The 22,546-nt window shown below is 40.9% G+C and overlaps 1 protein-coding gene across 2 annotated transcripts; it reads left to right on the forward strand.

The window, feature by feature from the left end:
* The first annotated feature begins 1,318 nt into the window (after positions 1–1,318).
* Positions 1,319–22,546, forward strand: LOC106054412 (malate dehydrogenase, cytoplasmic-like). Of its 2 annotated transcripts, none has more exons than XM_013210247.2 (8): positions 1,319–1,461; positions 10,497–10,658; positions 11,407–11,498; positions 12,190–12,298; positions 13,481–13,657; positions 18,612–18,750; positions 19,842–19,939; positions 22,171–22,546. In XM_013210247.2, the coding sequence occupies exons 2-8, from the start codon at positions 10,638–10,640 to the stop codon at positions 22,369–22,371; spliced, it is 837 nt and encodes a 278-aa protein (XP_013065701.2). In that variant the 5' UTR covers positions 1,319–1,461; positions 10,497–10,637; the 3' UTR covers positions 22,372–22,546. The 2 variants fall into 2 exon arrangements, with proteins under 2 accessions (XP_013065701.2, XP_055899952.1); XM_056043977.1 differs by lacking the exon at positions 1,319–1,461 and adding an exon at positions 9,359–9,567.

The following is a 22,546-nucleotide window of genomic DNA, read 5'->3' on the forward strand; positions in this document are numbered from 1 at the left end:
TTTTGTTGTTATCTTTAGATATTACTTTGTTTATGTATTCACTCTGCAGCTGTCTGCTTACTTTTTGGGTTAAGTGTTTAATTTTAATATACTTTTTGTAAACTCTTTCTGTATTAGTTTCTTTAAATTTTCTATATAGGTTTCTATATAGGTTTTCCTTCTGTTTACAAAGCTTCTTTAGTCTATTATTATTTTCTGTTACTGTTTAGCATTCGTATAGGCATATAATCAGAATAGCAATTAAATTAACTGTTATTAACAGAATATCCATTAAACTAACTGTATATAAACAGAATATCAACGAAATGAAATGGGAAACTATTGTACAAACTTTTAATTAGCTGTTCATAATTTACAAAGAAAATATGAAGTGTAGCTTGTCAGCTGATGACCTTGATCGAATCTACACAGAAGAATAATTAAATACACCATCAATTAACTCGAGACCATTCGTCATAGAAGGCTTTAACACTGACCTCCAACGTCACTACCTGTGGGCAGTTTCAACCAATAGCTAGTTACCACCTGTGACTTGGCCACAGGTTGTGACGTTGCATGTCAGTATTCAGGCCTTCTGTAACGGTTGGTCTCGAGTGAACTCTACAAGATTTATTGAATGAGCTCAGCAAACGGCCCTAAAAGTGAAATGATTGATCAAAAGACAAAACCCTCTAAACCAATCCGGGTTACGCCCAAAAAAAAAAAAAAAAATTCAAATAAACAGATAAATTATGGTGAGAATAGACAGGAGCTAAGCTGTGAAACATTTCTTTTGTCTATTTGTCTTCTGGTGCTTACAAATGTTCTGTCTGTGACCGTGAGTGTGTTTCTAGGATTGGCCTCTTTATTCAAAGGGAAAGTTGCAAAGGGAAAAGAGTAACTCCGAAAGACACAAAAAAGAAAGAGGCACATTTCTTATTCCATACGCTAGAAGTAATTTGTACAAGCGCTCCTTCTTCCCTAGTGCCATAAAAGAATGGAATTCGTTGCCTGAATCAGCCAGGAAAACCAACAACTTGGCAGAGTTTAACATTCATGACTAAATTGACACATGAAATGCGTAGGACGTAATTATCTTCTTTTTCTTTTGAAGTAGGCCTAACGTTTTTAAAATAAGTCATTGGCTAATATGCATGACTAGATGCATGACTCGAAGGACGTAATCATCTTCTTTTTTAAAGTAACATCTGTATCTTATAAGATAAGATAAGATCTCTTGACACGTAAAAAGCCACAGACTTTCCGCGGTGCACCAATTCACCAATGTTTTCTAGATCTAAAGGAAAACCCCACAAACAATTCTGCACTATCCCAATATACCAAGCCTGTATCTATAAATTCAATTTAGTAAATAGTGTTTTTAAAATTCATGTTAGTCTAAGTGTATAGACAGATCTAGATTTTCTAGATGTATTTTGAAAAGAAAATCTAAACAATAGAGCTATCGCTAGTTTTTGAAAGGTAAACTTTAAAAAAAAAAGAGATGTTTCTATAGTAAGACATTGACCTACAGTCTTATATCTCACTATGTGTGTGCAGAGATAAATCGATGCATAAAAAAATATTTTGTTATTGATGGTCCATTGCATCAGTGGATAAAAGATTTTCTGATAGGGAGAGAACAAACTGTAATAATAAATGGCATTAAATCAACACCAATAACAGTAAACTCAGGTGTACCTTTTTTGAAGTAACGTCTGTATTACTCTGTATTATATAAGATAAGATAAGAACAGTCTTAGGTCCACTACAATTTTTAATTTACATAAATGATGTAACAAATTGCATTAGTTCAGGAACAAAAGTCAGATTATTTGCAGACGATTGCATAATATATAGAACAATAAAAATAACACAAGATAAAGAAATTTTACAAAGAGAATGGGAATCAGATTGGAGCATGTCTTTCCACCCAGAAAAATGTCAGTTATTAAGAGTAACAAAAAGCTAAAACAAATTAATTCCACGTATCTTATTCGTGGTAAACCAGTAACACAGACTAAAAACGCAAAATACCTAAATGAAAAACTGTCATGGAATCCACATATTGATGAAACTATAAAAAAATCTCACAAAGCATTAGGATTTATTAAAAGAAATTTCTATAAATCAAATAAGAACATAAAACTAAAATGTTATTTAACCTTGGTTAGGCCAGTAATAGAATATGCATCCTCTGTTTGGGACCCCTCAACTCAAGAAAACATTAAGAAACTGGAACAGGCACAAAATAGAGCAGTGAGATTTTAACAAACGAATATTCACATTTGACTAGAGTAACACCTTTAGTAAAATCACTACATTTAGAAAGCCTTCAGGATAGAAGACTTAAAAGTAAAGAATCAATTATACATAAAACACTGAACCATAATCTTCAAATACAAAATTTAATAAAATACTCAGAAAGACACAAATATACAGGCACACTCCTCATTCCATATGCTAGCGCTATTAGAGCATGAAATGGATTGCCTGAACTAGCCAGGAAAACCAGTGACTTGGCAGAATTTATGTCATTGGTTAATATGCATGACTAAATGCATGACGCAATCATCTTCTTTTTTGAAGTAACGTCTGTATTATATAAGATAAGATACAGATACTGAGATAAATCTATAAAATAAGTATAATTCTAATCTAGATGTAAAAAAATGTTTGTAAAATGTTTTACATGTTTCGGATGTTCCTTCAGAGTTGAAGATAGTTTTCTTCCTAGTCCAAACCTCCCGCAGGACGACGGGGATGGGTTTGAACCCGGGACCATCGATAAATCCAAACGTCAGTCTAGCGCGCAAACCGCACGACCAGGCAACCATCCTCGACAAGGCTACCACCCTAGATGACTAGAGGCATTGGTATTGGAAGCGCTTTTAATTATTTTCCTTGACGTTTAATCAGTTAGCTCATTTTTTTTAAAGGAATTTGAATTATCACTTATTTGTTTTTAATTACTGGAACAAAAAAAGTATGGTTTACCGATAGGTTTGCAAAGACTGCCCTTTGAGAGAGATATTTAATCAGTTTAAAAGGTTACAAGGATTGTATGCACGCACTGTCCTTGACGCAATAAAGCTCCATGCTGACATTACTCTATTAGGGCACGGTCAAGGCAGGGCCGGCCTTGGACATAGGCAAACTAGGCAGCCGCCCAAGGCCTCCGATTGGTGGGAGCCTTGCACAGGACTCCAACATTTTTTAAAGAGAAGTAACAGCGAAACTTGTCCTCCCAATGCGTCACCATCAAATCGCTTATTTTTCTTATTTTTTCTATTTCATTTGGGGCCACCAAGTTCACTTCGCCCAGGACCTCCAATTATCTAAGGCCAACCCTGGTCCAGTTATTTGGTAGTGTTCTTTAAGATTTGCCTGTCTCCTAATAGGACAGCCCCCCCCCCTTCCATATACTAGTACTATCGTTTAGTTCCTTTAGTGATGTGTCGAAATCGCTTCTGAGAACCAAGCAGTTGTTGAGGATGTGTTCTACGGTCTCGTCCTCCTTGTGGCAGTGTCGAAATGGGTTTCGATCGGACAGTGTCTCGTGCGAAAACGTGCCGAAATTGCTTGATCCTTTCTGTCTAGCTGCCTCCATTCGTCCTTCCTGTTTGAGCGTTTGAGAACCTTCCAGACTTCCCGTCCCGTGCTACACTGGTTCCAACTATAGTACCACTTGGACTTGTTGCATTCACAAATCCTAGCTTTTGCACTCTCGTATGTTTGTGGCTCCTGTGCGTTCCTGGCTTGGCCTAACTGTCGGCCTTCTCGTTTCCTTTGATTCCACAATGCGATCAACATATGTAGGCTACCTTGTGCTTTCCTTCTAGGCGTTCCACGCACGCCATTTCCTTTTCCAGTGGGGTAGACCACGTCTCTGGACTCTAGAGAGATTGTGGGCAGGAAGGTTAATCTGTAAAGAGAGTCGCGTGGGCCGTTGTCCTGTGTGCTCCACCGAGTTTTTAGTTTCTTCCTCGACGTGTGTATAACTACATTCAACGCAAAATTGGTGGCTAGTATCATGTCTATGTTACGCGATAAAAAGTCAACGAAAAAGAAAAACGAAACAAAACAAACACAAACAAAAAACATACAGCCATCTAAATTTAAAAAATGCCAATGTTTTGCTTTGCCGGTCTTCAAGTTGTCCTAAACATGGCGGCCAAACCCATCAAAGTTGTGATCACTGGAGCCAGTGGAGAGATTGGTCTGATGGTCAGCTACATGATGGCCAAGGAAGAAATCTGTGGAGCTGGCCAGCTCATCGACCTGGTCATGGTGGAGAATCGGAGCAGGATGAAGCAGTTGAGAGGTGCAGTGGGTGAGGTGGGTAACAGCTGGTCTCTCGTTATGTCTGTCTCTCGATCCCTCCTCTCTCTCTCTCTCCGAGTCAGAAACCCCATTGACAACGAAAAACATGCTGAGAATTACTCCCTTAGAGCACGTGAGAGGAAGCGAGCAGTGAGTCTTAAGGTTGTCTTGTCCCCGTACAAGGACAACCTCTGTGTCGTACATGAACCAGTATTTTCTCTATCTATAGCTTGTCCCAATCGTCCTTCGTGCAGAACTCTGCATTCGTAAAGAATGTGTTCTATTGTTTCGTCGTCCTCCATGCAGTGGCGACACCGTGTGTCGTAGTTCTCCTTCCATCGTCCGAGGTAAGCACCAATTGGACAATGGCCGACCCGGAACTGGGCTAGGACTGCCTGTTCCGCACGATTAAGTTGCCACCATGCATCCCTTCTGTCTGGTCTCCTCATTGCCCGATAAAGCTCACGCCCCTTGTCCGAAGAATCCCAGCCGTCGTGCCAAAGTGTCAACATGCGCTGGTTGACTAGGGATCGTACACTTTCATATGAGTACGGTTCATCATTTTCGAGCGCCGTTGCGACCGCGGTTTTCGCGAGCTGGTCAGCCAAATCGTGGCTGACCACCCCACAATGGGCGGGCACCCATTGCAAAGTAACGTTCACGCCGAATCGTAGGAGACGCCCTCCGACCGTTAGGACGTCCCATACCCTTCTAGCACCTTCATCCAGCCGTTCTATGGCCTCCAGTGCGGCCACCGAGTCCGTGAAAAGAACTATGTCGTGCGCTGACGCAGTTCCGTTACGTACCATCGTAGCCACCCAGTCCAGTGCTTGGAACATTGCTTCGAGTTCAGCCTCGAGGCTGCTTTTCTGCTGACAGGGACCACTGAGCTCGTCACTTTCGGGATTGCCAGAGAGTCGAACTACCGCTCCGTACCCAGCTTTCACAGTTCCCTCGAGCGTCCGCACAGAACCGTCTGTGTAGATGGTGGTTACTCCGGCTGGATATGATGCGATAGTCTCTCTGGCTGCTTGTAGTAGCCGTGTGGTTGGACTCTGCTTCGTCACCACTGGGTCAAGTAGGCTCTTCCGTATCGTCGGCATGCCGAGAGCCTCCATCGGAAAGATAGAACCGGACGGGGAAAGAGCAGCCCGCTCCACCGGCAGATTCGCCTCTCTGACCAGCCCGCGTGCCACATGCATGAAACAAGGCCGGTTTTTGAGGCGTCTCCTACCCTCCCAGTTGTCGACCAGACTTCTGAGTGGGCATCCATCTTCCAGCCGCATATATCTCTCGTGAGCTAGTATGACGGCTCGTTCTCTGCGCAATTTCAACGGTGGGATGTTTGCCATAATCTCGCCAGCGGCAATTGGCGTCGTCCTAAAGGTTCCACAGATTAGTCTTAAGGCTTGGTTCTGAACAGAGTCTAGGCTTGCTAAGGTCGTTTGCGAGGCCCAGACCTGAACAGGAAGACTGTAGTCCATGTGAGAGCGTACTGCACCCATGTACAGTCCTCTCAGCACGTCAGCTCTCGCTCCCCACTTCGTTCCAGCTAGTTTCTTTACGATATTCAGCTTCTCGGAAGCTGTTTCTTTTACCTGCTGAATATGATCGCACATAGTCAGTTTCTGATCGAGAATTACTCCAAGGTACTTGGGCTTTTTATCCCATTCCAGAATCTTGCCATCCATTCTAAGCTCGACAGGTTCCTTCAATATATCACGGCCCAGCGTAAACCATGAGTAAACCGACTTCGAGTGGTTTACCTCAAGGTTCCACATTCTGGCGTAGCAGGATATAGTTGTTAATGCCTGCTGGAGAGTGTCAATGAGTTGTTGACGGTCTCTCCCTGACTCCCACAACACGATATCATCTGCAAACAACAGCTTCTGACATTTCAAAAGAGCCGGCAAGTCGTTGATAAAGACCAAAAACAGCGTACAGCTGAGTGCCGATCCCTGCGGCACCCCCTGCTCAAGTGGAAGTTTCCTCGACAAGTGCTTACCAACACGAGTCTGTACCGTTCTTTCCGTGAGGAAATTTTGGATCCACCTAAGCATATATGAACCGACACCTAAGTTCATCAGTTTCAACAACAAGCCGGGCCTCCATACTCTGTCGTAGGCCTGCTTGAGATCGATAAATACCGCTAGCGTCGACTGACCAGGTCGATTTGTGTTGCCCCACTGGAAGCCATCCGCCACTTTCTGCATGAATAACGTCACTTGATCGATCGCATTTCGTTGCCTCCTGAACCCGCCCTGTTCAGGAGCAATGAGACCCTTCGTTTCTAGAAACCATGTGAGCCTTCTGTTGACCATGCGTTCGGCCGCCTTCCCGACGTTGGACGTCAACGAGACGGGTCGGTAGCTTTCTGCACGATCTGGGATTTTCCCCTTTTTGAGCAGGGGAACAATCGTTGCCACTCGCCAAGCCTTGGGGAAATCCCCCTTAGTCCAAGTACGATTGATCAAATCCAACAGTTTCCTTCTGCCTATGGGACCGAGATGTTTCAGCATTTCGTTGCTGACCCCATCTGGCCCCGGTGCCTTTCGCAACTTGCACTTCCGAAGTGCAATGTCTAGCTCTCCGTAGGTAAAAGAGTTGATGAATGTGCTCGTCTCATCCTCACCATAGACATATCTGCGTTTCGCTTTCGCCTTCCTGATGCTGTCTAGAGCTTTCGACACTTCGCTCCTCTCACCCGTCCTAGAGATAGCCGCAAAGGCATGGTTTAGAGCGTCCGACCGTTTAGAGTCAGTGACCACCAAGCCTTGAGCCGTTTGCAGGGGCGCAGCTGCTTTTGGTTCTTTCGCCCTGGTTAGGTTATTGAGAAGTTTCCATGCCTGTCGTCCGTCCGCAAGATCCAGGTTAGCACATGTCTTCGCCCACTTCTGTCTCGTACCCTCCGCAATGGCTTCCTTTACCTCCGCCGTTAGCTTGTTGTAAGCTCTTCTGGTTTCATCGGTTTTTCTACGACTATGCTGCCTGCGTGCAGCCCGCCTTAGTCGGATTAGGCGTGCCAGTGCGGGAGACCAAAAGTGACTAAACTTGCGCCCCCCGTAGGACCTCGGGATAGCTTTTCGAGCAGCACCTAAGATGGCTTTGACAAAGAGTCCGTAAGTCCGGTTAATGCAATCTGCTTGAATATCCAATCCGTCCAGAGCTACATCCGATGCACTCCTAAACAGATCCCAGTTAGCACGTTTATACACCCATTTTGGTTCTGTATATGGGGTACTCACGCTGAGCTTTCCGAGTTCGATTGTGACCAAGACCGGCAGATGATCACTACCGACATCGTTGAGCACGTCCACTCTTGACTGGGACCTTAAGTCAGCTGACACCAGGGACAAGTCTGGCCGCGACATACCCCCATGCCCGGTGTGCAGAAAGGTCGGGGGGCTGTCTTTGCCCTGCAAAACAACCAGATTTGTTTCGTCACATATCTCAAGTAGCCGGCGCCCTCGGACATCAGAGTCCGCGCATCCCCACGCTGGGGACTTAGCGTTAAAATCACCCGCAACGATCATCCTTGTACCAAAAGGCTCTTGCAGTTTGAATTGCAACTCAGACTTAGGTGGATTGTATAAGTTTACGCATGTGAATCGCTGACCATATTTGTACACCTCCACTGTCAAAGTGTCAGTCCCACCGGGTCCCGCAGGGGCGCTGGATTCCACTACTCGGGCTGTAAGCGTATTACGTACGAACGTTACAAGTACCTGGCACCTCGAGCAGGAACACCGGTAGGCTGTGAAGCCGTAAAGAAGAGGTGGCCCCTCGTCTGAGCGTAAAGTCTCTTGGCACAGTAGGACATCTGCCTCATATTGCTCTGCTATCGTATAGACCTCAATCCGTTTCAGCGAGAACTGCCGATTCAGATTGAGGTGGATAATTCGTAGCTGTTTGCTTCGGTCGTAACCGGGTGGGGGGGCACCACTCCCCCCTGCCTTGCCTCCTGGTGCGTTCACCTTTCGGGTTCTGGTGAATGAGGGTGTACCACGTCCTCTAGCTTTGCCTCCTGGTACGGTCACCTTTCGGGTTTTCGTGGGGGGCACAACTCCCCCGTTTGTGCGTGAGGCCATCGTGGCGCTCTGGGCTAGTGGGCTGGGCTCAGGCGTCGTACCTGAGGGATGCTGGCCACCTGTCTCACATCCTATGGTATTGCCGGTCTTTTGGTGGGGCACGACTCCACCGTATGTGCTTGAGGCCATCGTGGCGCTCTGTGTTAGTGGGCTGGGCTCAGGCGTCGTACCTGAGGGATGCTGGCCACCTGTCTCACATCCAGAGGAAACCGTTTCCTCCCGCGTTTTCTTGTCCGATAGTAGCACATTTTTCGACCACAAACCTATCGTTGCCGTTGTGTGGTCGGAGCCTGTTAGACCGGTAATGCTCATACCCGCGTTTTCGACACTTGACTTGACTTGCATAGATAGAGAGAAATTTTGCCCCGGGGGGGGCGGACTGGTTGCATGTATGACACACAGGCTGTCCCATCGTTGAGACAATAGCTGAGTGTCCTGGACTGGTGTCCAAGACCGCTAAACCCATTGTCGGCACTGCGAGCTTGCCCTCGAGAGAGGGGAAATTTTGGAGACCGTCTCTTTCAACGTTCGTTACCAATGCCGTCGGCGTGGCGGCTTAGTGCGATGCCGGTGTCTCCGGAAACACTGGCCCCGAGGTCCCCCAACGTTTATGGCGCGCCGTATCGTAGCACGCTGGACTCCGATCTTTTCACCCCCGTACTCAGCCTTGTGAGCCGAATGCAGTGGCTACTAAGTTAACCATGCTCCCCCACTCGGTGGGAGGCGGAGACGTGTGGCTGTTTTTATTTTATATTGATCACCTGGCCTTTAAAACCTGTAATCAAAAACCAGTTCCTCTTGGCCACCCCCACATGGGGTGTTCACGCGACAACCACGATGAGGTGGGATCTGGAATTGCCGCGGCTAGTATCATGTCTATGTTACGCGATAAAAAGTCAACGAAAAAGAAAAACGAAACAAAACAAACACAAACAAAAAACATACAGCCATCTAAATTTAAAAAATGCCAATGTTTTGCTTTGCCGGTCTTCAAGTTGTCCTAAACATGGCGGCCAAACCCATCAAAGTTGTGATCACTGGAGCCAGTGGAGAGATTGGTCTGATGGTCAGCTACATGATGGCCAAGGAAGAAATCTGTGGAGCTGGCCAGCTCATCGACCTGGTCATGGTGGAGAATCGGAGCAGGATGAAGCAGTTGAGAGGTGCAGTGGGTGAGGTGGGTAACAGCTGGTCTCTCGTTATGTCTGTCTCTCGATCCCTCCTCTCTCTCTCTCTCCAGACGGAGCTCTCCTATACACCGCGTTTTAGTGAACTTATAATTTAGACAATCAGAATTGGGTTAAAGCAGTGCAGCTTTTATTCATCTCACTGTTCCTATTCATCTCACTGTTCCTTGAGTGGTGTCTTTTTATTTATGTCACTGTTCCTTTAGTTTGTGTCTTTTTATTCATGTCACTGTTCCTTGAGTGGTGTCTTTTTATTTATGTCACTGTTCCTTGAGTGGTGTCTTTTTATTTATGTCACTGTTCCTTTAGTTTGTGTCTTTTTATTTATGTCACTGTTTCTTGAGTTTGTGTCTTTTTAGTCATGTCACTGTTCCTTGAGTGGTGTCTTTTTTTTCATGCCACTGTTTCTTGAGTTTGTGTCTTTTTATTTATGTCACTGATTCTTTAGTTTGTGTCTTTTTATTTATGTCATTGATTCTTTAGTTTGTGTCTTTTTATTTATGTCACTGTTCCTTGAGTGGTGTCTTTTTATTTATGTCACTGTTCCTTGAGTGGTGTCTTTTTATTTATGTCACTGTTCCTTTAGTTTGTGTCTTTTTATTCATGTCACTGTTCCTTGAGTTGTGTCTTTTTATTTATGTCACTGTTCCTTTAGTTTGTGTCTTTTTATTCATGTCACTGTTCCTTGAGTGGTGTCTTTTTTCATGACACTGTTCCTTTAGTGGTGTCTTTTTAAATTTATGTCACTGTTCCTTTGGTGTTTTTTTTTTAAATTCATGTCACTGTTCCTTGAGTGGAGTGCCTTTGTATTTATGTCACTGTTTCTTTAGTTGTGTGTCTTTATATTCATGTCACTGTTTCTTGAGTAGTGTGTCTTTTCATTCATGGCTCTATTTCATGCCTGTCCCCCCCCCTCTAGATAAAAACATGCAACTTGACTAACGTCCAGAACTACATAACCACTGACAATCTGATTGAGGCATTTACCGATGCAGATATTATTTTCTTAGTGGGAGGTCTCTTCTCTGCGCCAGGATTCTCACGGAATGACGTCATCGGAATGAATGCTTTGGAATTCAAGGTCTGTTATTTTTATTATGCTCAACCAATCAAAACACTAGAAAAAATTGTCGGTGAAGATTATTTTAAAAAAATTTTTACCGCCTGTTAAAATATTAAGCAAAAGAGGCTTTAGAAGTTACAAAGCCAGATTTAATGCAGTGTAGACAGTGCAGCCTCCCAGAGCCTCACCCTGATAATGGTTTCCTCCACAAGCTAAACAATAAAAGTAATGTACAAACACTATCGGTAATGATACACAAGCAGATACGGGTTGCATAGAACATTTACAAGTGTATAGACCCCTCAAGCTACACTAGAATACAATGCACTCAGCAATAGAAATATACATTTTTCAAATAAATAGATTTAAGAAAATTGTGCTGAGAATAGACAGGAGTTAATTTGTCATACATTCACAAAAAAAATCGTGCACAGGGCCCCCGACTTAAATCCGGCCCTGGAAGAATATTCGAGCTATAATAACAACGGATTAAATCTCAGATGACCAGGACTCGTTTAGACTTTCACGGTCAACCATTTCGTCAGTCTAGTGGATGTAGATAATACCTAGAAAGAAACATTCAAACTACAATGTATTTGTTTTCTTGTATATTTTACGACTTCAATCTTTCGTTTTATGATTTTCTCATTATCATATCAATATCATTCATTTAGCGCTACATATAGTCACATCAAAACATACTAACTTACATAATGTAGACATTACCAGGTAGCCCAATTTTGCTTTCATTTGGTTGTGTTGATAGGAAATAGGTTTGGCCTTGTCCAAAGTGGCCAAAGCGACAGTGAAGATTGTTGTCGTGGTGGAGCCTCAGAATATCAACCTAATGGTATTGAGGTAATGTATTTTTAAAAATATTGGCCAACAAATGGTTGCTGTAGATAAAAAGTTTCATTCGAGCTCTAGAGATCTAAGGAGCTTGGAGATGTTAGTGTCACACGTTTCCATGGCATTTGAACCAAACAAAACAAAACGCGTTTACTTCCCTCAACAAAAGTGAGTTCGACTTTCCTTTAAATGACGTTAAAAATCTCAGCCGCCAAATGGATTCGAACCCGAAACATCCTTTTCATTATTAAAGCGCTTTACCACTCAGCCTTATGTATTTCAATATTAAAAAATTAAAATGAACTGTCACTTTATATTTCATTGTTAATTTACTTATAATTAATATTTATTTTCAATACGAAATAACGTGATACTAAGAATATGAAACAGTGTCCATGATTATTCTCGCATTTGGTTAATTCTTTAGCTGTGCTTTTTTTTGTGAAGTACGCACCGGTACGGCGTACCGGCACCTTTTTCAATGTGAGGAAAAATTTTTTACTTTTCTTGTATTTTTTTAACGTTAATTATTAATTAATTAATAGTTAAAGTTAGGCAATCAATCACTGTGTACCGGCACCTATTGTTTTAATTTTTTTCTACAACCCCCCCCCCCCCCCCCCCACTGTTCTTTAGCCAACTGAAACATGCGCCTCACACTTTGTATGTTACCATGAGAAGAATTTTTATGTTCTTTCAGTTATTTCGCACCAGATCTGAAACCCTGCAACCTGACAGCTCTGTCCAGGGTTGACCATAACCGAGCTCAGACGATGTTAGCAAGAATGTTGAATATATCGTCTGACAAAGTAAGTCTCGTCTCAGGCGGATCTTAATTGACATAGAAGCTGTATTTGGTAATGTCCGTCGTTGGCAGTGGCTGCCTTTTCTAACAGAAAGAGATATGAATATACACTACATGCATACTTTACTAACCTCATATCTAAGGAAATATCTTTCATGTGGAAAACAAATTGCATCAACATAATCTATTTTCAATATCATAGAATTAAAAATGATTCTAAATGTTACTAAAAACTATACCAAACACACGACAACTTGCAGTCTGAATTCTTTCATTTAAATACATAGGTAGCATGTTTCTTATGTGTATATAGAGTCTGAGTTTGGTGCCAAATGTAATGCAAAGTGTTTGGATTCTGGATCCCATCAGCAAGGCTGAGAGAGGGATCATGAAGTCTCCCATGATCCCTTAATCTAAAGCCCAGGAATGAACCCGTAGCCTATAGGAAACTTTGGTACTGCAGCAAAGCGGCTATATATAAATATATATAGGCCTCATGGGCGGACTGGCTATATGGGCATTCGGGCAAATGCCCGGTGGGCCGGTAACCAAATGGGCAGGCAGGGCCACCAAAAGGGCCGCATGGATGCCAGTATTAAAGGTTTTATAGTATTCTCTTATAAAAGGGGTCCTCTTAGCCTCGTGTTGAAAATCTTTTACAGACATTTTTCAGTGTAATACTAATTTAATGTAACACATTTTCCGAAATAATAATCCGCAGACAGTGCTACTAGCAAGCCGTATTCCTCTAGGGCCTACACACTTAGCGATTAAAAAACTAACATAAGACCTATATTTCTTATAAGGATATAGTGTTCACTGTATGCATGTGTACAGTTATCGATACAATATCAAAGTTAACAGTGACTTTGAGGACAGGTAGACTTAGAATTAAAGGTTCATCATATGACATACACGTTATGGGCCGGATGGTATAGAAATGCCCGGGCCGATTTTGATACCTTGTCTGCCCCTGATAGGCCTACTGAGAAATAGAGTCTAACTAAAGGTTTCCTATTTAATTGTGTGGGCAACACATAGGCCCTACACTTAAAATGTATTGGCCTATCCATGGCCTATCTATAGACCTATATCCGTACATATTATTGAACAGGTGGCCATTCAGTGTAAATAAACAGGCAGTGTCAATTAAATTAAAAACCCATATGTGCTTATTATTGTCCAGATTGTCCATCTCACTATGTGGGGGAACAGATCAATCACAATATTTCCCGACATAAGACACGCCAAGATTGAAATCAAAGGGAAACTACTGCCTGCCTACGAGGCAATTAAAGATGATTTCTACCTCAAGTACAAATTCACGGAAGAGCTCCAAAACAGAGAAGCAGAAATTTTAAAAGTTAAGTATTGCAGAAGCAGTATGACTAACACTTAGTTCTACAGACCAAATCTAGATCTAGACGTCTACTAGATCATTACCCCATCCCTAATAGTACGTAAGGATCATTCAATCTTCACTGCTCTTTTTTTTAAATTTAGCATGCATTCAGTAATATTAATAATTAAGAGAATTAATCAAAAGCTTAGAGTTAGACTTAGATTCTAGAGTAAGTTAGAGTAGTATCAGTACTAGTCACGACTAGTGTTATACCGATATTTACTTGTGTAGCAGGCAGTGGTTACGCCGTATAGATCTACAGTCTCTTACCGTCACCTATATTAAATGTTAACGTAACACAAATAGTCCAAGATTTAAACTACAATTTTACATACTACTTCATAATGTGTCTTAAAACGAATAGATATTAATTAATAATATCGTTTTATCCCGTGCTTTTAAGATTGTCCTATATAATACTGTTGTAACCCTGCCCTGCGCACGAGCGCACTATTGAACCAGAACAGGAAGGCACTAGGATAGGGAAAGAACAGGATAGCAAGCGATTGTGAAGAGTCAGAATGGGTGGAAGCTAAGAAGCCGTCTTTTGTGTTTCATGAAGGCTGTAGTAGGGACCTGGAGCGATGCGAGGAAGGCTGTCGTTGGTCCGCATTCAGGTTGCTGGTGAAAGACTGGTAGAATTAGTAACAAGACTCTTGGAATGCAGAAGCCTGTTATGGTTATGTGTTTGTCCTTGTAAATAAACACTCTTATTTATTTACTGTAGAACCTCATTGAGTTGCCTGCCTTAGAGTTACAACAATACTGTCTTTAATTCAGTCACAAGAAGCACTGGCACTTCAGACATCAATATGGTCCAACACCAAGCCGTGTTTATGCCATCTCCCATTTAGCTCGAGCCTGTCTTTATGGTCCCTTAAGCTATGTCTTATTGATTCTCTTATTCTTGTGCTGCTTTCACATTTGATAAATGGTTATGCTCCAATCAAGAGTTATAAAACACATGCTAGTCCGCACAGCTTTTCAGACGCTCTTGAAAGAACTGGATATCGCTTTAGTAAACCGTTAAAACGTTTAATTAGAGGGAAAATGGTCGTCGAGTCTTCTACTCAAATCTTCTCTATTCTGCCTTCCCTTAAATCCGGCCCTGCTGCTATAGTTTACAATCAAAGCAAAAGCTCCTGCCTGCTAACTCTTGTCTGAATAGATCCGACGTGAACATTATATGATTTTATAGTTTTAGACTTGAAACAAAGAGACAGCAACATTATGTGTTTCTTTTCACGCTCATACCGAGGATGGACGAACAAAGATAGACTTGAATAATAAATAGCACTGCCTAGAATTAATCTTGTTTTAAGAAGCACACATAACTGAAATTAGGTTACATGCCAAAATTTCGTACGAAAAAGTAGCGCTGACGAAATGGTGTCTTTAAAATGTCTGTAAAAAATCATATTTATCTGGAGGCAGCAGAGGTTTGAATTCTGAGTTTTTCTTCTCCCTCGGGCAGGAGGAACTCGTTAGCTTTAGGTGGCAACCAATGTTTTGTCCTACACGCTAAGATCCTAAACGTTATCACCGACAGCACCACGGGGGTGGGATGGGGCTGGGGGGGCGCGAGACATCGGGGAGATTGGTCAAGAGGCCATAAGGTGAAAATCTGCAAAATCACTAACTCAGAATTGACAATATGTTTCAGAAGAGAAAAGAAATAAAATAGATTCTAGAACAAACATTTTAGACACGTGCAGATCTAGGTATAATAAAAGACCAAAGACTGAATCATTTATTTCAAAATAAAATGCTGCACATATTTGAATGACTGGTTGTTGAGCGTCTCGCTAATGACACACAAGTCCTAGGTTCGAACCTTATACTAAACAATTTTTGTCAAGGGCAAATAAAATATATATTGTTATGACTCTACATTGCGCACTGTCATTAGGTGCGAGACTGTGCACCATGAGACACAGGACAGAGACACGCTAAGAGGAAGTCAAAGATGGCCGATAATTCGATCTAGGATGTAAACAAGAAAGAAGTGCTGCTATTATTGGTTACTCTAGTGGTTACTCTAGTGGTTACTCTAGTGGTACATTTATTATTTTTGTTCTATTATTAAACTGGATATATCCCTTTCGTTGAGGTTCTTTGGGCTCGCTGCTGGCTGAGTTACAGCAATATGTTAAATGTTTTCTTGGAGGTTCAGAGTGTGCCGATTTAAATTATTCCTACAGCGGATTCCAGCGGTGGTTGATTTTGAAACCAATACGATGCCAATGCCCACTCATTCTCATCGTATGACCTCAAAACCATCCATTCGAAGTTTGTTTTTTTGTTATTTGTTTGAAAGTCTAACCTACAAGATTACAAAAGATAGTTTGTGTTTTCTGTCAAGAACATGATACCAGCTCTTGACGGCTAGAGTGGTTCTCACTACTTCGACTAATTAAATATTATGTATAAAGCTAATTTCAGAGATAACGATAAAGTAAAGAAACACAACACTAATAATAATAGTTATCTCACACTCCGGACACAAATTTGTATTTGAAATTGATATATTGATTTACAACTAGGCGTTAACCACCAACATTGAACATAATTAAAAAGAAGTAAGTTGATGTTTATTAATAGCAAACGTTTCGAACGACAGTAGGGACTATAATATGTAAAAAGAATAGTAATAATAATATTATAAAGTGTTTTCTTTAATCTATGTGATTCCAGAGACATTAATACTTGGCTACGATAGACTTTCTCTGTCTGTCCCTGTCTCTCTCCTGCACGGATCCTAGCCCTTTACTATTTTAACTGTGAATAGACCTTGATTTTAATGATGTGACTGTATAGAATCTGGCCCTTGTTGTTTAGAGAGAGAGTAGTCCTTAAGGGACTATAGGCACGATATGGCCTAAATTGTGCCGATGTGCCTAAAATCAAAAATCAAATCAAACCTAGAGACCAACGTCTCAGTCTGCGCAGTAGCCTTCTAGTCAGTGGCGTAGCATCCAATGCGCGAAGGGGTTTAATGAACCCAGGCCCCACGACCAATAGGAGCCCACAATATGGCGTAGCAACCATGGTGCGAAGGAATTCATTAGGCTTGGACCCATGACTCATGGCCAGTTGGAGCCCACAACTTAGGAAGAACATTTGTTTGTTCATTTGAAACACTTTTAAGTCGTCTAACTCTGTTAAGAAGTTGTAAAAAGATTGACCTTTAAGACCATTTTACTTAAATGAAGTCCTAACTGAATCAAACGTTAAGACATAATTACTTATTTAAAAAAATAAGGTACTATCTTTACAATGGAATTTTTTTTGTCACACACTAAATTTGTCTTATTGGTTGGAGGGGGGCCCACCAACGAAGATGTTCTTGAACCCGGGCCCACGGGTACCTTTCTACGCCACTGGTAGTATCCTAGTATCGCTTCAAAACTTATAACAAACAAAGTATATATATATTTAAAATATTACAATCTTTTTTTTTTATCTAAGGGAATTTACAGGCATTTACAACCACATCTCTCAATAATGCAGTAGTTATTTCCCTTATTCGATGTCAACAAAATAATTAATAACCAATAATTAATTGACAGGAGGCGCTTGGCTTAGTAGTAAAGTGCTTGCCTTCCGAACCGGTGGTGCCGGGTTCGAATCCTTTTGAAGGATGGAATTTTTAATTTTGGGATCTTTGGGCGCCTCTGAGTTCACCCAGCTTTAATGGGGACTAATTGATTAGTTTTTAAAGTCACTCATGTTGTTAAGTACAATAACTAATTGTTTAAGATTTAAGATTTGAACCATTATATAAGGGGACCGAGCCATTACATATTTAGACATATATGTGAATACTGAAGGATTAATCTCCCTTGTTGGTATCAAACAAAATAATTAACTTATCAGTTAATTTGTATTTTTTATTTATGTCATGTCTAGGCCAATGAATATTTGTGCAAAACTTAATCAGAGATTGGTTGTGGAGAAATAATGTGTAGAAACTTTTTACGAGACAGATTGAGTTAATCTCAGCTTTGTAAAAAAACTATCACCAGAAACCTTCGCTGGGCATAGTCCCTTGTCCAGTATTTCAGAGAAACGTAATGTTAGTCACTATGCCAGAAATAGACATACACATAACTAAATAACGAAAGAAACATTTAAAGAGGCACTAGACTGGTTTCATTTCACGACTTCATTCTAGTTCAAATCAATATTCATTTTTATTTATTTGTAATTTTATTTTTTTAGTGCTTTTGTATAGAGAAACTGTCATGCTTCTAAAATGCCCAGTGCACTATAGTCCAAACTGTCATGCTTCTAGAATGCTCAGTGCACTATGGTCCAAACTTTCATGCTTCTAGAATGCTCAGTGCACTATGGTCCAAACTTTCATGCTTCTATTATGCTCAATGCACTATGGTCCAAACTTTCATCCTTCTAGCATGCTCAGTGCGTTATGGTCCAAACTCTTTTGTGGAATGGAAGAGGAATGGGGGGGCAGAGGGGTATTTGGGAATCGGGTATTGAACTCGAGCCGATTACACAAATGTTGGCAACCATACCCGTGAAGATCACGTGACGGAATGTGTCTTTGGCCTACATCTATACACTGACAAGTTGTCAGTGACAACGTAACAAATTTCTTTTCCTAGATGGTTTATTTTAAATTTGTAGAGATTTGAGTAATTTATATCTATAAAAAAAAAGAAAAATGACCTCGCTGTGCCTCGAAAGCAGGGTCTGAAAATATTACATTATCGTAAACCAAAAAGAATATTGAATAGAAATAAGATTTATTTAAACTGCTATGTAATTGAAATTACAACACTAGCCCATTTGTCAATGTGTATGCATTAAAATGGCCAAACTTTGAAGAAAGACCATGCCAGATGAATAAACAATGGTATAACAGAAATGAACGAATCTATAGTTTTATTTGTAGAAACGCAAGACTAGCGGATGCTTCCAGACTGTCGCTATAGCAGCAGTTCAGCACATGAGTGACTGGATTCACGGGACCAAGCCTGGGGACTGGACATCCATGATCGTCATGTCTGATGGCAGTTACGGCATTGACAAAGGTAGGTCACTTTGACACAAAAATAATTGATTCTCATAAGTCAAATCATCGAATTTGTATTTTAAGGAGCTGTTCTAAAATAACCATAGTAGAAGGGAAGATTAAATTTTATCTGTCTAGATACAAAGAACCCACAAAATAAAGGGCCATATTGATTTCCAATGCAGAATTTAAGTATAGGGTCCACATGCTATTGCTAAGGGCCCCGACTTTCTTTGGGTGAAAAGGGGCACACACAAAGATTACGTGAGTGAGTTTATTATGAATAATAAGAACTATTATTTCACTATCTAAATACGTTAAACCCTGTTGGTATCCGAAAATCCTATTTGACACAAACACATAATATCTAGACTTACAAACGGCCCATATCTCAAATAGCTTTGTGCCCTATCAAGTCTAAATCCGGCCCTATTAATTCCTGACAAGAAACATAATATTACTAGTCGTCACTCAAGTTCAAAATGTTATGAGGATATAGGCCTCATTAAGCTTATAGGCCTTATACCATCTCCAAGTTAAACAGAACTTTAGACTTAGAGAAAGACATTGTGGAAGCAGCTTCTCCCACCTGTATATGTTAGTGATAACCCTGATGATTATAGCTCTAGTAACATGTCGTAGAACTTTTTGAAACTTCAATTAATCGCAGCAACGTTTTACGTTTACATTTTGAAGAGCCGCGTTATTTCATTGTATTGCTCGGAAAAAGACGGGGTGGGGGGGGGAGAAGCTAAAGTGGCAGGAGAAATATGGGGGTGTAATAATGAAGTCTAAAAAAAATAAAATAAACACCACAAGCTAATGAAAAGAGGACTTTTTGGCAGATTTTGAAATAAGTAGTTAAAAAAACAACAACAATATGAATGACGCTTTATGAAACTTTGACTGTTGCCAACTAAAATTGCTTTTTGCTATAAGCAATGTTCAAAAGGTACAAACAAATGATTGTACGCTTTTAATATACATAGCTCATCAAAACATTGATATAAATTACACCAGATACACCGGAATCTCCATATATGAAAAGCCAGCATATCTTAATGTCGTAAAATAATAAAAATCACCATCATCTTTGTCTTTACTCCGCAGGTTTGGCGTACAGTTTCCCTGTCAGGGTGTCAGCAGCCGGCGAGTGGGAAATTGTTTCTGACCTGGACATCAACTATTATGAAAGAGAAAAACTAGATGTAAGAGAACAGTCTGTAAAACATATAGAGTAGTTCTATATACAGTGGCGCCCCAGGGGAATGCGGGCCGCAGGATAAAATCTCCCGTCGCCTTAGCTTGGTACCTCTTTGGAAATGTCTGCCCGGGGAAGCGGATAGGCTAAAAACGAGATCGAACATAGCCTCCAGTGGGCCAGCATACATGCACGTGGTGAGGATAGAAGAAGTCCTGTCCGATCCATCGCACTGTTTCCGGGGATGGTTCCTCCACGGAACGCGATTGTTCCTCATAGGAATATAGAGTTTGTCCACTTGTGGGCTCGGCCTCCTGCCTCGCATGGGCTGGGGGAAACCATAGCATTGGCTCATAGGACCTTGACCCATAAACAAACGGATCTTACTTAATGATCATTAAGTAACTTTCTAGTTGATGGGGGCCTCCACACAAAAGGGTTGGCAACGGGATAAAGCCTTTCATGGGTCAAAGGTTCAGGGTTAGGGACACTTCGAAGAGGTGCGGGTGTCACTGACTCTAATGACGCCACTGCCTATACTGATGATATAGCGAACTTTTTGTAAGTCATCACAGATTTCTACCTCAATATTATAGAGCTAGCCATTTTCATATATCTGTATATTTGGTGAGTTATAAACTGTTAGAGACTACAGCCGGTCGGTAGTATGTATACGAAAAACTCAAATCTAAAAACGTTTCAGGGCAACACACCCGTCAGAGGTAGAGATGTCAGAGGCAGTGAGAGGGTGACATCTAAATGTAGACCATAGCCACATGCGCCACACTTAAGTAGAAATAAATAGGAAAGGACAGTTCATTGTTTATTGAGACGTTAAACTTTTAATACAAATACAATATGAAGCTTTTATTTAGTTTTTATTATGTCGTAAAACTTTCTGAATGCTTAGAGACGAAAAAAAATCGAATTACAGCGCATAAATAAGGCGGAATCGGCACGTGACTGTGGTAAACGAGGCGAGTGATATGTGGCAGAGGACTGTGCTTTCGATTTTTACGTTCCAAAGTTTATTTCTTTTATAGTGGATGTAGACTTATTGAATAATTTTTATCCAAAATTTTTGTTGCTAATAGCTATAATAAGGCAGCATCTTGTAAAGAAACGCTTCATTCTTTATACGTTATATTTTTACAAATTTTGACAGTATTATATCTAGACTTTATATCCGCCTTCATCAAGAGAGGCACCTTATACTCACTTAAATTCAGCATCCACCCCCCGTTATTAATAGCCGGGAGAGATATAATAGCCCAACCCCTACGAAGCGTATAATACTAAATATCCTGGCCAAAAACACACACACACACACTTTTAATGTAACAATTCTTAATTCTACATGCAGCTTTCATGTAAATCTATATCCAGTTGTTATATACTAGTGTTTGACATTATGATATCATTATCTTCTTTTTTGAAGTAACATCTGTATTATATAAGATAAGATATAATGTTACGGACTTAACATTTCATATTATAGTAATTTCTACAAACACACACACTCACACACACACTCGGGACGCGTGGAAACGAAATCTATGGCATATTTACATTTTTGCACATTATGCTTCGCAAGTAGCCATGCGTCCCACTTCAGATCTGTTCCAAGTATCACAACTAGATCTGTTTATATTAAAATCCTGATATTTTTTCATCATTTGGATTTACACATTTTTTTTTACCCACAGACCTAGGCTTACTGTTTATACTTAGAATCTTTTTGTTTACGTAGGCCTATAGATAAAGATATTCTGTTTATATCTATGTTCTTTCAAAACAAAAGTTTAGATCTTAATGTTCTAGTTCACGTTGAATTCTATATGTTCTAGATCACGTTGAATTCTATATGTTCTAGTTCACGTTGAATTCTATATGTTCTAGATCACGTTGAATTCTATATGTTCTAGTTCACGTTGAATTCTATATGTTCTAGATCACGTTGAATTCTATATGTTCTAGTTCACATTGAATTCTATATGTTCTAGGTCACATTGAATTCTATATGTTCTAGGTCACGTTGAATTCTATATGTTCTAGTTCACGTTGAATTCTATATGTTCTAGATCACGTTGAATTCTATATGTTCTAGATCACTTTGAATTCTATATGTTCTAGTTCACGTTGAATTCTATATGTTCTAGTTCACGTTGAATTCTATATGTTCTAGTTCACGTTGAATTCTATAAGTTTTTGTTCACGTGGAGATCTACCTGTTCGCAGGAACGAGTCAATGAGATTAAGGCAGAGAGGATGTTCGCCTACGGTATACTCGAGCTTCCCGAGGCCAAGATAGAGGTGCAGAAAGACGAAGAGGGCGCCGTAGACCAAGCACGCGCCACGAAGTGGAGCTTTGGGCACGCCGAACCCTTGCCTTGCAGCATTCTTGGGGTCCTGGAGCAGGACAGGCTGGGCACCATGTGATAAGAGACGAGGCTGGGGGATCAAGTCACCTTGATCCCAAAGGGGGGCTGATGGGAATGGAGTGCCCGAGATGAGATGATTTAACTCAAGCCACTATTTTCTTAACAGCTCTTAGAGATGTCAAAAATATATTCAATTAAAATTATCCTAAAATAAACACGTATTGTTTCATTCT

This window comes from Biomphalaria glabrata, chromosome 10, assembly GCF_947242115.1.
Source record: "Biomphalaria glabrata chromosome 10, xgBioGlab47.1, whole genome shotgun sequence".
Classification (NCBI taxonomy): domain Eukaryota; kingdom Metazoa; phylum Mollusca; class Gastropoda; family Planorbidae; genus Biomphalaria; species Biomphalaria glabrata.